Source organism: Carcharodon carcharias, chromosome 7, assembly GCF_017639515.1.
Source record: "Carcharodon carcharias isolate sCarCar2 chromosome 7, sCarCar2.pri, whole genome shotgun sequence".
NCBI lineage: Eukaryota > Metazoa > Chordata > Chondrichthyes > Lamniformes > Lamnidae > Carcharodon > Carcharodon carcharias.
This window is the reverse complement of record NC_054473.1, coordinates 118,454,497-118,469,408: the sequence shown is the minus strand read 5'-3', so window position 1 is coordinate 118,469,408 and position 14,912 is coordinate 118,454,497. Positions and strand designations below refer to the sequence as shown.

The window sequence follows — 14,912 nt, the reverse complement described above, 5'->3', positions numbered from 1 at the left end:
CTTCCGTCTTGGCACTTTACAGCCTTCCGGACTGAATATTGAGTTCAACAATTTTAGATCATGAACTCTTTCCTCCATCCCCACCCCCTTTCCGATTTTCCCCCTCCTTTTTGTTTTTCCCCAATAATTTATATAGATTTTTCTTTTCCCACCTGTTTCCATTATTTTTAAATGTATTTCCATCCATTGTTTTATCTCTACCTTTTAGCCTTTTTCAATTCCTTCACCCCACCCCATCCCCACTAGGGCTATCTGTACCTTGCTTGTCCTGCTTTCTACCCTTAATTAGCACATTCCTTTAGATAGTATCACCACCTTCAATACCTTTGTTCTTTTGTCTGTGACATCTTTTGGTTATCTCCACCTATCACTGGCCCTCTATTCAGCTCTTCTTGTCCCACCACCGCCCACCCCCTTAAACCAGCTTTTTTTCACCTCTTTTCTATTTTTCCCTAGTTTTGTTGAAGAGTCATATGGACTCGAAACATTAACTGTGCTCCTCTCCACAGATGCTGCCAGACCTGCTGAGTTTTTCCAGGTATTTTTGTTTTTGTCTTAGTTGCAGAGCTTGAGACCTGTAGAAAGTGTATTTAGAGTTATACATTAGTGAAAGTGAATGTGCACATGTAGGCAACACACAAAGTCAAAACAACTAATGTCAATGGAAATGTCAATTGCTCATAAAGAATACAGGGCATCGAATCACTGTTAATGTTGTGCTATATTTCTCAATGGAGAAATATCCAAGGCAACAAGGAAAGCTAAGCTTGTAAAGGTGCACAAGTCAGAGAGTGGGCCACAAGATTTCAGTCCCTACATTCCATACAACATCCCTGCAAAGGGATTCCACAAGGGAGAGAGAAATACAGCTGAGGGTTTCAGGCAAGTAATGGTACATAACATCATACTGAGATGGGATAGTAAACAGGATAGATAAGACTGTATCAATGCTGTATTAACCAATAACTAAGTGAACTAGTGCTAATTGCCCCAATGGTAGAAATATGAATTGTGAAGAATTGAAAAGGAATGGTTTTGGGATCGGTGCAGCTTTAGTCAAGTGAAGAATAGGATATTGTACTTGGACATGACTTGTGTCCAATGGGTTTGGGTGGGGGAATTTTTCAGGAAAGTGGGTCATTTTAGTCTCAGTTTCAGCCGCAGAGTACCAAAAGGTACTACAAAGATACAAAAGATGAGGAAAGCAAATGAAATCACCTTAGCTACCTTTGCCTCATATGAAGAATCTCGTGTACCTGAGACTTGAGTGGGGACCTGCTCAAGGGCAGAACAAATTTGGACATACCCAAGTATAAACTAAGGGATGTAGACCTATAGAGAACGAGGAAACAAGATAATTAATGCAGAACATATGCAGAAAGTGATACTTGGCATGGGTGTAGAAACAGTGGTGACCAAATGTAGCCCAATGCAGAAGTACTAGGAGCACTGCTCCTTAAGCACTGTGTGGATTTTGCAAAGTAAGGTGACCTTGCACTAGAAAACCAGTTCACTCAAATAAACTTGTGACAATCTCAGCACACAATACATTATGCACACAAGGTCATTCAACAATGAAGGGGTTTATTCTCCAGCTTCAACTATTTCTAAACATAAGTACTGTGGCTACCAGAACAGGTCAGAAGATAGGAATCCTGCGACGAATAACTCAAAGAATATGACCGAAAAAGTAAACAATCTTTTTCAAGTCCCAGTGATTTTTCTTCAGGGTTTCACACAGCAGTATCCTGGAGATTGATCTTCAATTCCTGGAGATTCCAGACCAATCCTGGAGGGTTGAGAACCCTACCTTCTGACACCCACCCTTGTTTGTGTCACTGGGGTTCAAGTCAAGGTAGTAACTGAGGTACAGCCCTTCCTTCCCCAGTAAATGGAAGATTCTTTCTTTTAACACCAAAAAGGTCTTTGCAAAGCTTTGGAAGTGCAGGCTATGGATGCGATTACACTTCTGGCAGACCCAACGCTGAGCGGGTGATATTGTTTCCCCCTCGATCACCATTGAAGAGTAACTCATCTAGCGACGTGAGAATAACTGTTATGGGAGGGACCCCGGGTCAATCGCACCTTCCTGTTCCCCGCCCCCCTCCTTCTATAAATACCGCTATCTCCAGAATCAGCGGCTCAAGTTCCACAACTATATTTGGGTAGGAGTGATGGGGATATTCGGCTTTTTTTTATTCCTGAGCCTTGCTGCTGTAAGTAGAGTGCGTTCGATCAAACCTTACCAAATCCTTCCAGCAGTTGATCATAGACAACATGCCTGGACTAAATCTATAAAATGAGGGGCGGGAATGATTTTACTTCTGGCCCCAGTTTTTGATGCTGAGGTTTGATATACTTTTTGAGATTTTGCAATGAATTCTCATTTGCCCGTCATTTCATTAGGCAGATCGTAATGTTCCAGGAGAGGCTCGGGCCGCGAAAAGATGCTACTGCGATCTTCAGCTGTCAGATGGGCCATTCCCTCACCAACAACTTGAGCAACTGTATTCAATCTCTGAGAGCTGCAGCCACAGGCTGAACGTTCAACAGGTGAGTGTGAGGCAACAGTCAACTCCTATCTTCCGGAAACTTCAGCCAGAAGGTTGCAAGCGTCGTCCCCACTCCAACAACTATGAACTCTTTCCATCCTGTGACCCAGCTCTCCCAGTGCCTGTGTGGAAACGAATCAATTATTGTGCTGAGACGGGAGGTCTGTGGCTCGCCCCAGCTATTGGCAGACTGTGGAATGTAAATTGGAGACTTTACTGCACTGTCTCGACACACGTATAGGGATATAGGGAGGAAGGGGATGTCAGAGGGCCTTTTCCTTCCGAAAGAAATAAATACTTGCATTTATGTAGCGCCTTTCATGACCCGAGGATGTCGCACAGTGCTGTACAGCCGATGAAAATACTTTCTTGAAGTATAATCATTGTTGTAGGAAATAGTGCAACAATCAACAAGACATGATCGTTTCTCTTAGGTTAGCTAAGGTTGGCAGAGGCACCAGGAAAAAAAACCCTGTTCTCCTAGTAGTAGTATGAATCTTTGTCTTTAACCCGAGATTGCAGATAAGCCCCGGTTAACGTCTCATCTGAAAGAGAGTACATCAGTGTGGCACTTCCTCAGTACTGCACTGAAGTGTCAGCCTCTGTTATGCTCAAGTATGTGTTTGCTGTTAACCAGTTAATACCTATCTCAATCTTTTTAACAAAGAAACATGTTTTTTATTTAATTCACAGTTCAGTGAACCTATTGAAATTATTGCCAACATAGAGCAGAAGCTGAAGGAGCTTGTTAAGCGCATTAATGAATTTAAAGAAGAATATGATGGTGAACTATATAGTATCATTTCATTTCGAATAATAGAGATTGAAATTGCTGAGCTGAATGAATTGCTTAGCCAACTTCAACAAAAGTGCTCTCAGAACAATGATGAGACAACTGATCTGGATATACAGGTAACCAAGGTTCAGTGTTGGTTGGTTGGCTTTGTGTGTGTGTGTCTGTGTATGTGTGTGTAGCAGTGAGGGTTGGAGAGGTGTGAAGCCACTTGAAACTTCCATGACTGAGAGGAATCTAATTCATCCCAAATTGGGAATCAAACTTGGGGCCTTTCTGGTTAGTGTAGGTCAACTAATCACTGGAGAAACTTGGCAAGGCATCAGGGGATCTATGTCACTTATCCAACCAACTTTAGTTTAAAAAAAAGGTTATTTAGCCATTATCACATTACTTTTTGTGGGTGTTAACTGTGCCAAAATTGGCTACCTTGTTTCTTACATTCCAACAGTGACTACATTTCAAAAGTGGCTGCAAAGCACTTTTGGACTCCCTGGGTTAGTCTAAGGTGCTATATAAGTGCAAATTCTTTCTTATGTTCTTTCTTTATCCAACAGGTGCAAAATATTACTAGCAAAGTAGATGAAATGGAGAAATACGACCGACTTAAAGTAGTTAAAGTGCACAGAAGAAATGTCATCCTCCAAAGGAGTCTGACCTCTTGCCAGAATGCACTATTAGCTACCCCAACCCCATATGTCAGTCCACAGCCAGGTGAGTACAACTGGCAAAGCTGTCACTCCATGGACAAGAGGGAGAATCTGCTCTGATGTTTAATATCTTGAAATCTTACTGCTGTGAAAGGCTAGCTGTATTAAGTCAGTTTTGTCGCTTTCAATTTTTGCACCAAAGAAACTCAGTTGTTCAAAGATAAATGGGCTGGAAAAGCCAAAATAAGTGGATCATTTTCAAAACTGACTGTGTTTAGCCTCCAGATAATACCCTGAGTCACTAGCTAATATGATGCCCAGTGGCAACCAGTTGTCACTAGATGTTTTCGTATTTTCATCGAATCATACAGCATAGAAGGCGGCCATTCGGACCATCATACCTGTGCCAGTTCTTTGAAACAGTAATGCAATAACTCCCATTCCCCAGGTCTTTTGCTGTAGCCCTACAAAATTTTCCCTGACTTGGTATGTCCAACATCACTTGTTTTATGCTATTGCCATCTCAGCTGGTTGCAGATCTGGCTCAAGAAGGCAGCTCACCACCACCTTCTCAAAGGCAATTAGGGATGGGCACTGAATGCAGGTCTATCCAGTGATGCTCAAAAACTATGAATGAATAAATAAAACTACAAATGATACTTCTCCCCAAATTGTGTAATCACCCATTTTATTAACTCAGTTTTGGTTTTCCTCGCATTCACACAATCCAGCATTTAAAGCATAGTGAGCATAGAATTTCAGTCAGACAACAAGTAAACAACTGTAGTGGTTTACCAGGCAAGGTATAAAGTCTCACAAGTACGATAGCCTAGTAATTGATTCACTGAACTAGCAACCCAGAGTCATAAGTTCAAATCCCAGCATGCCAAGTTGTGAAACTGAACTCAATAACTTTGTAATAAAAGACAGAAAATGCTGGAAATACTCAGCAGGTCTGGTATCTGTGCAGAGTGAATATTTCAGATCTGTGACTTTTCATCAGATAAATAAATTTGTGGACTGGTACTGAAAAAAAAATTCTTCAGGAAAGATAACTTGCCACTGTTGCCCAGTCAGACCTATCTGTGTCTTCAGTCCTAAACTATGTGGTTAAATCTTAATGTACTCAGGGTGACCAAGAATGGGCTGTTTGTCAGTGTTGCTGAAATCTCAAGAACAAATGAAAACAAAATGAACAGATCTTTACAGTAAAGAAGTTTCTGATATTCAGGGTAACCAGAGGGCAGATACTTTATACAACATACAAATCATCAACACTGGACCGCTAAGTATTCTAAACTTCAGCCCTGGATTAGTGCAGTGGATTAGGAATTCTTCCTCTTTCCACTGATCATACGGGATATGGGAGCTCATTGGCAACTCATGAGTTACCTTGGGAATCACACACTGAAAGAAATGTCAAAGCTCACATTGATGAAAAAAGGAAGGCAGTGATGGGATTAGGACCATTAAGGGGTGGACAGGATAATACCACAGGTAATGATAGAGAAATGGCAGAAATATTAAATAATTATTTTGCCTGAGCATTTCACAGGGACTAAAACACGTAGAAATTACATGGAATGATAAGGTGAGCAATGAGGTAAGTACGTTTAAAATAAAAAAGGGATTGTATTGAATTTTCTTTTTCTTTGTTCATGGGATGCGACTGTCGCTAGCTAGGCGACAATTTGGACTAATAATTTGTTGCCCATCCCTAATTGCCCTTGAGAAGGTGTTGGTGAGCCACCTTGAACTGCTGCAGTCCATGTGTTGTAGGAACACTCACAGTGCTGTTAGGGAGGGAATTCCAGGGAGTTCCTGTTGAATAAACTAATCAAACTCAAAGAGGATAAAGTCCCTGATCTGGATCGATTGCATCCATATATTTTAAAATAATCCAGGGAAGAGGCAGAAGAGGAATTACTACACATATGTAATAATTTGTTAGAAAAAGGGGCAGTGCCAGAGGGACTGTTGGATGGCTAATTTAATTCTTAAATATAAAAAAGAGGACAGAACTTGCCCAGAGAATTATAGACCAGTCAGCTTAACACCGGTCATAGGAAAAATAATGGAATCCCTACTAAAGGAAAGAATATCTAGAAACAAAAAAAACAATGAATAGTCAGCATGGATTTAAAAAATCTTGTTGACTGGTCTTTTTGAATTTTTTGAGGAGGTAACATAGCAAGTAGACAATGGTAATGCAAACCTATAGCCTCTACCACCTAGAAGGACAAGGACAGCCAAACAATACACCATCCTGACTTGGAACCACATTGTTGTTCCTTCACTATCACTGGGTCAAGATTCTGAAACATCCTGCCTAACAACACTGTCAGTGTACCTAAACCACATGGACTGCAGCGATTCAAGAAAGCAGCTCACCACCACCATCTCAAGGACAATTAGGCATGGGCAATAAGTGCTGGCCAAATCAGTGACACCCAGACCCTGTGAAAGAATGAAAAACAAGATGTGATTTTCAAAACAACTTCAATATGGTCCCCCATAATAGACTAATGAAAAAGGTCAGGGAACGTGGAGTCAGGGACAAGTGGCAGAACAGATTTCTAGTTGGCTTCAAGAAAGAAAGCAGAGACCGGGAATAAAAGGTAGGTGTTTAGAGTGGCAGAAGGTGGGAAGTGGTGTTGCTCAAGTATCAGTGCTAGGACCACTGCTGTTCACAATTTACATTAATAATTTGGACTTTGGAATCAAAAACACAATTTCTAAATTTGCAGATTGGGGTGGGATAGCGTATGGTATGGTTGATGTGCTCTGCCTGAAGCAGGTCGTTGACTCATTGTCTGCTGATGCTTTATCCTGAGCCATTTGTTTGGTAATTTTTGTCACTGGTGGTTTGCCATTGCCTTCCACACTTAGGGGCAAGCCCCAAGTCTACCTCAGCCTGAATGTGAACCATAGTTATTCTGAACAACATGATAGTCATCGAGCCAATTGAGCTAAATAGTCTCCCAGATATTCAATACTGCAACAAATTACAGGAAGAAATTAATAAACTTACAGAATGAGTAAATAATTGGCATTTAAAGTTCAATACAGATAAATATGAGGTAGTACATTTTGTTAGAAAGAATAGGGAGGTCACTTATTACTTGGAAGGTGCAAGTCTAGATGGGATAGAGGGAAAAAAGGGATCTCGGAGTACAAAAACATCAGACCCTAAAACTTGCAGCACAGGTTAGCAAGGGCAGAAAGAAAGCAAACCAAACATCAGGCTTTAGTTCTAGCAGGATAGAATTGAAAAGTAGGGAAGTTAATTTAAACCTGTTTTGAACCACATTTAGAGTACTGCATGCAGTTCTGGTTGTCATGTTATTAAAAGGACATAGAGGATCTGGAGAGGATGCGGAGAAGATTTACAAGGATGATACCAGATGCATATATGTATCAGGAAAGGATTAACAGGCTGAGTCTCTTTTCTCTAGAAGGTCTTTAAAATATGAAAGTTTCATGGATAGAGCGGATATAGAATGTTTCCTCTTGTGGGGAAGAGAATAGCTAGAGGTTATCAATTTATGATAGTTACCAAGAAATTCAATAGGGAATTCAGAATAAATTCTTTATCCAGAGAGTGGCAAGCGTGGAACTCGCTACCACAGGGAGTGGTTAAAATGAATGGTATAGATGCACTTAAGGGGAAGCTAGACATGCACATGAGGGAGAAGGAAATAGAGGTTTACGATGATAGACTTAGATGAGGAAAGATGAGAGGAGGTTGGACTGGAGCATAAACACTGGCATGGATTGGTTGGGCCAATGGCCAGTTTCTGTGCCGTGTGTCTTATGTAATGTAAAACTCCTTCAATATTGTGGTGGCTAAAGGCACACTGTAATTCAGACAAGAAGGTGCTAAACTTTGATCTTTTGTTGTTACTGAATTAGCTGATCTCAGCCAGGGTGTAATTGGCTTCAACACTGTTGCTTTGGGAAGGGTTAAAATCAGCTCCTAATTCTATCTAGTGATTTGTTTGGAAAGGGTCTATGTGTGGACATTGAGTGAGGGTAGGATTTTGTTTAGCTGCAACACCTTTGATGGTTGCGTCACCTGATGCTTACTGTTACCCAGGAAGGCTTCCCGTTTGATTGAGATACTTTGGAAATATAATGCGTCAACAGCGAGCCTCCAGGAAAAATATTAAGCATTCTGATAGGGTTTCTTATGTAATTGCTGTGAGTCATTGGCTGGTTTAGTAAGGTTTCTGCTTTAGAGGAATGCAGGCCATTGGATTGCACTGCATGCTAATTGCCTATGTTCTCAGTTTGTAAGGAAGTAGAGCACCATTCCGATACGTATAGGGTCCAAATGTGCATGATAATTTTACTGCTCTTAGTACCACCAGTCTTATCTATAATATCATTAGAAAGTAGGATTAAAGAGGAACTGAAAAGCAGAGAAGTTGTGTTAAACTTATATGGGACCTTGGTTAGACCACACTCAAGAGTACTGTGCACAGTTTTGCTCCATTTTGCAAAAATAATACAAAAGCACTGGAGGAGTTAGGAAAAAGATCTACAAAGATAATGCCAGAACTGAGAGGGTATAACTATCAGGAAAGACTGAACAGGTGGGTCTCTTTTCTCTAGAAGAGTGATGGCTGAGGGATGATCAGTTGGTAGTCTAAAGTTATGAGAGGTTTGATCACAACAAATGGAAAAGATCAAATGGATTCCTGGTCTCATTGTGTGTTTTAAGTGTGTTGAGTATTATTATACAGTACAAATTTATGTTTGTCTACTGTAACTGTAACAGTATGTGTTGGGATTTCTCACAGGGTCCTGTTCCTTCGGAAGATTAAAAGCAGTCTCCTATCCCAAGAGTTCAATGCTCAATCATTATGGGACATCCTACAATTATGGTTCCTGGGGGAAAGACCCACTGCCAGCACCTGGGAAAGAGGATCAATACTGGCTTGTAATTCTATCCAATAGTAATAGATATGGAACTAAGATTCGTGTTTTCAACTCTTATTCTAAATTCCTCAGCAAAAGTGGTCACAATGATGTGACTTTTCAAACCCATAATCCCCAAGGCTCTGGTGGGATAATGTATGGAGATGCCTACTATTACAATTGCTTCAACTTGGGCAAGCTCTGCAGGTTTAACATGACCACACACGCGGTCATATCTGCCACCCTGCCATTTGCTGGTTATAATGACAAGTTTCCATACTGCACACTTTCTTCCTGTTATGGATACACAGACATGGACCTAGCAACAGATGAAAATGGGCTTTGGGTCCTCTACTCAACCGAGTTCAATTTTGGAAACTTGGTCGTCAGCCAACTCAATGCGACTGACCTGTCACTACTCAAAAGCTGGAACACCACCCTATTCAAACGATCGGTAACCAATGCCTTTTTGGTGTGTGGGGTTGTGTATGCCACCAGGTACATAAACTCTGAAATAGAAGAGATCTTTTACATGTTTGACACAACCAGCGGAGTTGAGCGAAATGATCTGAATATCCAGTTCCGAAAAGTCCTGCCTGGCATCCAGTACATGAACTACAACCCACAAGACAGGAAGCTGTACGTGTACAGTGATGCTTTTGTTGTTAGTTACAGTTTAACTTTTGAATAAACTGAATGTAGCTTCCTAAGAATCATGCAACAAAAGGGAACCTGTTCTGGTCCAGATAATAGTAGAAAGCCATATGCACAAATATATATACACCTCTATAGAGGCAGCTTAAAAAATTAAATGTGTTTGGCAATTCTTCAGAACAGATTTGTGGAAAACTAGGTGACATAACCATTGGTTGATACATTCCTTTTTACTTTTTCTTTAAGTTCTATGTGATTCCTCAAGTTAAGTTTATATTTCAAGTTTCATATCTTGTAATGTTTTTAGTGTGGTCCTTGTGCTAAAAAAACTTAAAATGACAAAGTGTGAGGATACTTATTAGAAAATTAACATTCGATTATGCATATAATCTAATCATTGCTTCCTAGTATGTATTCCCTACAGTGTTTAACTGGTAATATTATAACTATGTGGGAAAGAACTGGTGTTTACAGCAACAACGCAAGGTAAACGCCTGAACATAACATAACATCTGCAACAGCAACTCATATCTGTTTGGACCAGTTATGTAGCCTCGACAGTATCTCACATCTGCCTAAAATAAAACTGGATATACTGGAAATATTCAGTAGGTCAAACAGCATCTGTGGAGGTAGAAACAGTTAACGTTTCAGGTTGTTGACCTTTCAACAGGACATATCTGTCTGGGCTAGATAGATCACCTTTGCAGTAACTCACATTTGTCTGGACTAAATTCACAAGGATTAACTCATGTCTGTTCAGGTTGGATATTTAATATTTGCAGCATCTCAATTCTGTTTAAACTAGGTGTAGTCTGAAAAAAACCAATACAAATAATGCTTCAATATTGTTCCTTTGAATGTGATATAAAATGCAATATGTAACAGATAACATAGGTGAGTGTGATAGCAAAGCAAAATGAGATTGTTGTAACTATGAGTATTTTGGTCTCTAGGCATTTTGACATTTAATATTTAGCAGCACCATTGAAACTTCCCTTTAATCGAGTTTGTTGGTTCAACCACTATTATACTGTCATATGAAGAATCATAATTTGTTAAACTCCATTTATAAAAAGCATTTAAAAATAAAAATTTAATATCAAAGTGAAAAATTATTATGGTGGCGAGCTAGTTTCTAGCTATGTGCTTGTACTGTAATTAAAGAAACATCATCTTTTCTACAATCTGGAGGCAACAGCCATACCACCTCAAGTTTTGTGCTTTTGCTGATTCCTTATTTCTTCTTACTCACCTGCATTGGTGATCACACTGTTATACAGATAAACTGGTTTGCCACATCACTCTCCTTCACTGATTCTTGTTATAGGTATTCTATGGATGGCAGCTACCCTGTGGCATCAGTTTGAGCCTTTAAAGAAGGAGGCATCTGCCTGTGCTAGATCACAGGTTGGCCCTGCCGTTTACCCCAGTAACAAATATGGCTCTATATGTTTGGAGCCACAGTAGCGTGATGCTAGGGAGATACCGGCATGATGTCTCTCTATAATATACCACCAACATCTGTTTTACCTCCTTTCACTTCCTTACTGCTGCTGGAGAATGGTATCAATTAAAACCAGAACATTCCATACAGACAGTAACAACTAGAAAAAGAAAGAACTTACTTGGTCTGTTGGTTTCCCACTTGTCAAAGTTTATTGTCTGCATATTTCTGGACCAAGCTATAACGTTACTGGCTATATTTTACTATGGCTCCTTAGTTTCCTTTTTCAGCAGATGCAGCGGCAGGGGCTGGAGGAAGATGTAGTGGAGGGAGAAGGCACAGGGTGTAGAATGGGGAATAACAGGGGTTCAGAGAGAGGAGAGGCCAGGATGGAAGGAAGTGTGTGTTTCCCAATCTCCCTTGCGTTCACAATAATATTCTGACAATAGTACTGAAGAATTGTGCTCCAGAACTTGCCACGCCCCTGGCTAAGCTGTTGCAGTACAACTACAACACTGGCATATACCCAGCTTTGTGGAAAATTGCCCAGGTATGTCCCATACGCAAAAAGCAGTTCAAATTCAACCCATTCAATTACTACCCCATCAGTCTACTCTTGATCATCAGTAATGAAAGGGGTCATCAACAGCACCATCAAGTGGCACCTGCTCAGCAATAACTTGCTCACTGATGCCCATTTTGGGTTCCGCCTAGGCCACTCAGCTCCTGACCTCATTACAGCCTTGGTTCAAACGTGGACAAAAGAGCTGAACTCCAGAAGTGAGGTGAGCATGACTGCCCTTGACATCAAGGCCGCATTTGACTGAGTGTGGCATCAAGGAGCCCTAGCAAAACTCGAGTCAATTGGAATCAGGTGGAAAACTGTCCACTGGTTCGAGTCATACATAGCACAAAGGAAGATGGTTGTGGTTGTTGGCGGTCAGTCATCTCAGCTCCAGTACATCACTGCAGGAATTCCTCAGGGTAGTGTCCTCAGCCCAACCATCTTCAGCTGCTTCATCAATGACCTTCCTTCCATCATAAGGTCAGAAGTGGGGATGTTCGCTGATGACTGCACAATGTTCAGCACCATTTGCGACTCCTGAGATACTGAAGCAGTCCATGTTCAAATGCAGCAAGGCCTGGACAATATCCAGGTTTGGGCTGACAAGTGGCAAGTAACATTCACGCCACACAAGTGCCAGGCAATGACCATCTCCAACAAGAGAGAATCTAACCATCGCCCATTGACATTCAATGGCATTAACATCACTGAATCCCCCAATACCAATATCCTGGGGGCTACCATTGACCAGAAAATGAACTGGACTAGCCATATAAATACTGTGGACACAAGAGCTGGTCAGAGGCTAGGAATCCTGTGGTAACTCACCTCCTGACTCCCTAAAGCCTGTCCACCATCTACAAGGCAAAAGTCAGGAGTGTGATGGAATACTCCCCACTTACCTGGATGAGCGCAGCTCCCACAACCCTGAAGAAGCTTGACACCATCCAGGACAAAGCAGCCTGGCTGATTGGCACCACATCCACAAACATTCATTTCCTCCACCCCTGCCGCACAGTAGCAGCAGTGTGTACTATCTACAGGATGCACTGCAGAAATTCACCAAGGCTCCTTAGACAGCAGCTTCCAAACCCATAACCACTACCATCGAGAAGGACAACGGCAGCAGATAGATGGGCACACCACCACCTAGAAGTTCCCCTCCGAGTCACTCACCATCCTGACTTGGAAATATATCTCTGTTCCTTCACTGCTGCTGGGTCAAAATCCTGGAACTCCCTTCCTAACAGCACTGTGAGTGCACCTACACCACATTGATCGCAAAGGTTCAAGAAGGCAGTTCGCCACCACCTTCTCAAGGGTAACTGGGGATGGGCAATAAATGCTGGACCAGCCAGCAAAGCCCACATCCGTGAATGAATAAAAAAAAATTCTGCTGACTCTGCCACACTATAAAGGGGCCTTGGTCTGGATGCCTAATGGAGGAGGAGTAAGTCAGATCTCTTTACAAAAGACAGGAGAGCCCTAGACATGATTGAGCAAAACAAAATCAGTTTATTGGTGTTTGCCAATACGTTAGGAAAATACAGAGGTTTCAATCTGTACATTTTTTATTCATTCATGGGATGAGTGTCACTGGCAAGGCCAGCATTTATGCACATCCCTAATTGCACTAGAGGTGGTGATAAGCAGCCATCTTAAATAACTGCAGTTTGTGTGGTGAAGGGACTCTATGCTGTTATTAATGGAGGTTTTTGACCTGGCAATGACGAAGGACTGGCAATATATTTCCAAGTCAGAATGGTGTGTGATTTGGACAGAAACCTGGAGCTGTTGTATTCCCATGCAATTGCTGCCCTGGTCCTTCTAGATGGTAGAAACTCACAGATTTGGGATGTCCTGTCAAAGAAGCCTTGATGAGTTGCTTCAGTCCATCTTGTAGATGGCTTGCAATGCCGCCACTGTGAACCAGTGGTGGAGGAAGTGAATGTTTAAGGTGGTGGATGAGGTGCCAATCAACCAGGCTGCTTCGTTATGGATATTTTCAAGCTTCTTGAATGTTGTTGGAGCCATACTCATCCAGGCAAGTGGACCTGACTTAGGACTTATATTTGGGGAATTTATTTTGGGGAGTCAGAAGGATAATCATTCACCATGAAGTACTCAACCGCTGACCTGCTCTTGTAGCCCTGGTATTTAAATAGCTATTTCAGCTAAGTTTGTGGTCAATGGTAAATGTGGAACAAGGCTTAAATCAGTTGAGACAATTGAAATCAGTCAATTTATAAGCAGCACACATATTTTAGTAGCTCTAAATCTAAATAAGACAAATAGATTGCGTTTTTCATAGACTCTTCAGGCCAGACAATGTACTAAATTACAATATACTTTCTCACCACTACCTGTAATACTGGTAAGGTAAACAGAGACAGATGATACGTGTTAAAAATCTGACTCCAACCTCAATCCTCCCATTTCCAGACTTAACAGAGGGTGGGTGACCAACCTGCTTCCAGGGCCAGGCATTTTAAATATTTTAATGGGGTTGTGTGCCTCATTTCTAGTCACTATTTTGAATTTAATTCTGAAAGGCCAGGTTTCCAAAGCCAAGGAGAACCCGCCAGCTGAACTCAGGCGAGGTGATCTCCAAGAGGTTAAATACCTTTTTATTTACTTGCTGAATTCCACATGCCTGCATGGGCAGCCCCACTGTGATCAGACCCCCTTCCATCCGGCAACTCTTCCTATCACCCCAAACTTCCCCAAGAGGCCTCTAACCTCTCATCCTGGCCTCCCATCACCATCCATGTCTCCGATTGATCCCAAGGTCTCCGATCCGGTCCACAGGTCACTGACCACCAAGATGTGCTTTCAGACTCAGCTAATGTACCATCTAATCTAAGAAGACCTGCAAGGACAATCAGCCATTTCCATTGACATGCCTAGTAAAGAAATTTCAGTCAATATTTTTAAAAATTGGACACAAAAAAGCTGTTAAGATGGCTGCTACAAATCATGTGACTTTTGGCATTTGGACTACAGATAGTATCAAGTCTCTGGCAAAGACCTAAGTAAATATGGATAGAGGTGAGGGTACCTCACAGCCATTTGTGGAATTCATGCATTTCATTGTTTAAGGATAGGCCAGGACCTAAAAACTACGGAGTTTTCAGCCTGCCTGTCTCCATGTTTCATATTGGACAAAAGCAACAATTGGAACCCAATGGCCCTATCAATTTCCCAATGTATCACGGTGGTCTCCTCCATCCAATTTCGACTGGGTGGGCCTCAGAAGTGTTAATCCAGTGGTCATGTGATGTAAACTGGTTTCAGGGACAACACGCTAATTACTTCAGGACCCAGCAGATCC

General features: G+C 41.6%; 1 protein-coding gene across 1 annotated transcript; it reads left to right on the top strand.

Moving 5' to 3' along the window:
* Window positions 1–2,144: 2,144 nt before the first annotated feature.
* LOC121279641 (olfactomedin-4-like) lies at window positions 2,145–10,756 on the top strand. The gene is made up of 5 exons (XM_041190837.1): window positions 2,145–2,216; window positions 2,407–2,553; window positions 3,246–3,464; window positions 3,903–4,059; window positions 8,798–10,756. The coding sequence occupies exons 1-5, from the start codon at window positions 2,175–2,177 to the stop codon at window positions 9,604–9,606; spliced, it is 1,374 nt and encodes a 457-aa protein (XP_041046771.1). The 5' UTR covers window positions 2,145–2,174; the 3' UTR covers window positions 9,607–10,756.
* Window positions 10,757–14,912: the final 4,156 nt, after the last annotated feature.

Bases quoted from the DNA above. Each gene is read 5' to 3' on its own strand.
- LOC121279641 (XM_041190837.1), top strand. From the start codon at position 2,175: ATGGGGATATTCGGCTTTTTTTTATTCCTGAGCCTTGCTGCT. The intron at 2,217-2,406 runs GTAAGTAGAGTG...TCATTTCATTAG, and splicing joins TATTCCTGAGCCTTGCTGCT to GCAGATCGTAATGTTCCAGG. The intron at 4,060-8,797 runs GTGAGTACAACT...GATTTCTCACAG, and splicing joins ATATGTCAGTCCACAGCCAG to GGTCCTGTTCCTTCGGAAGA.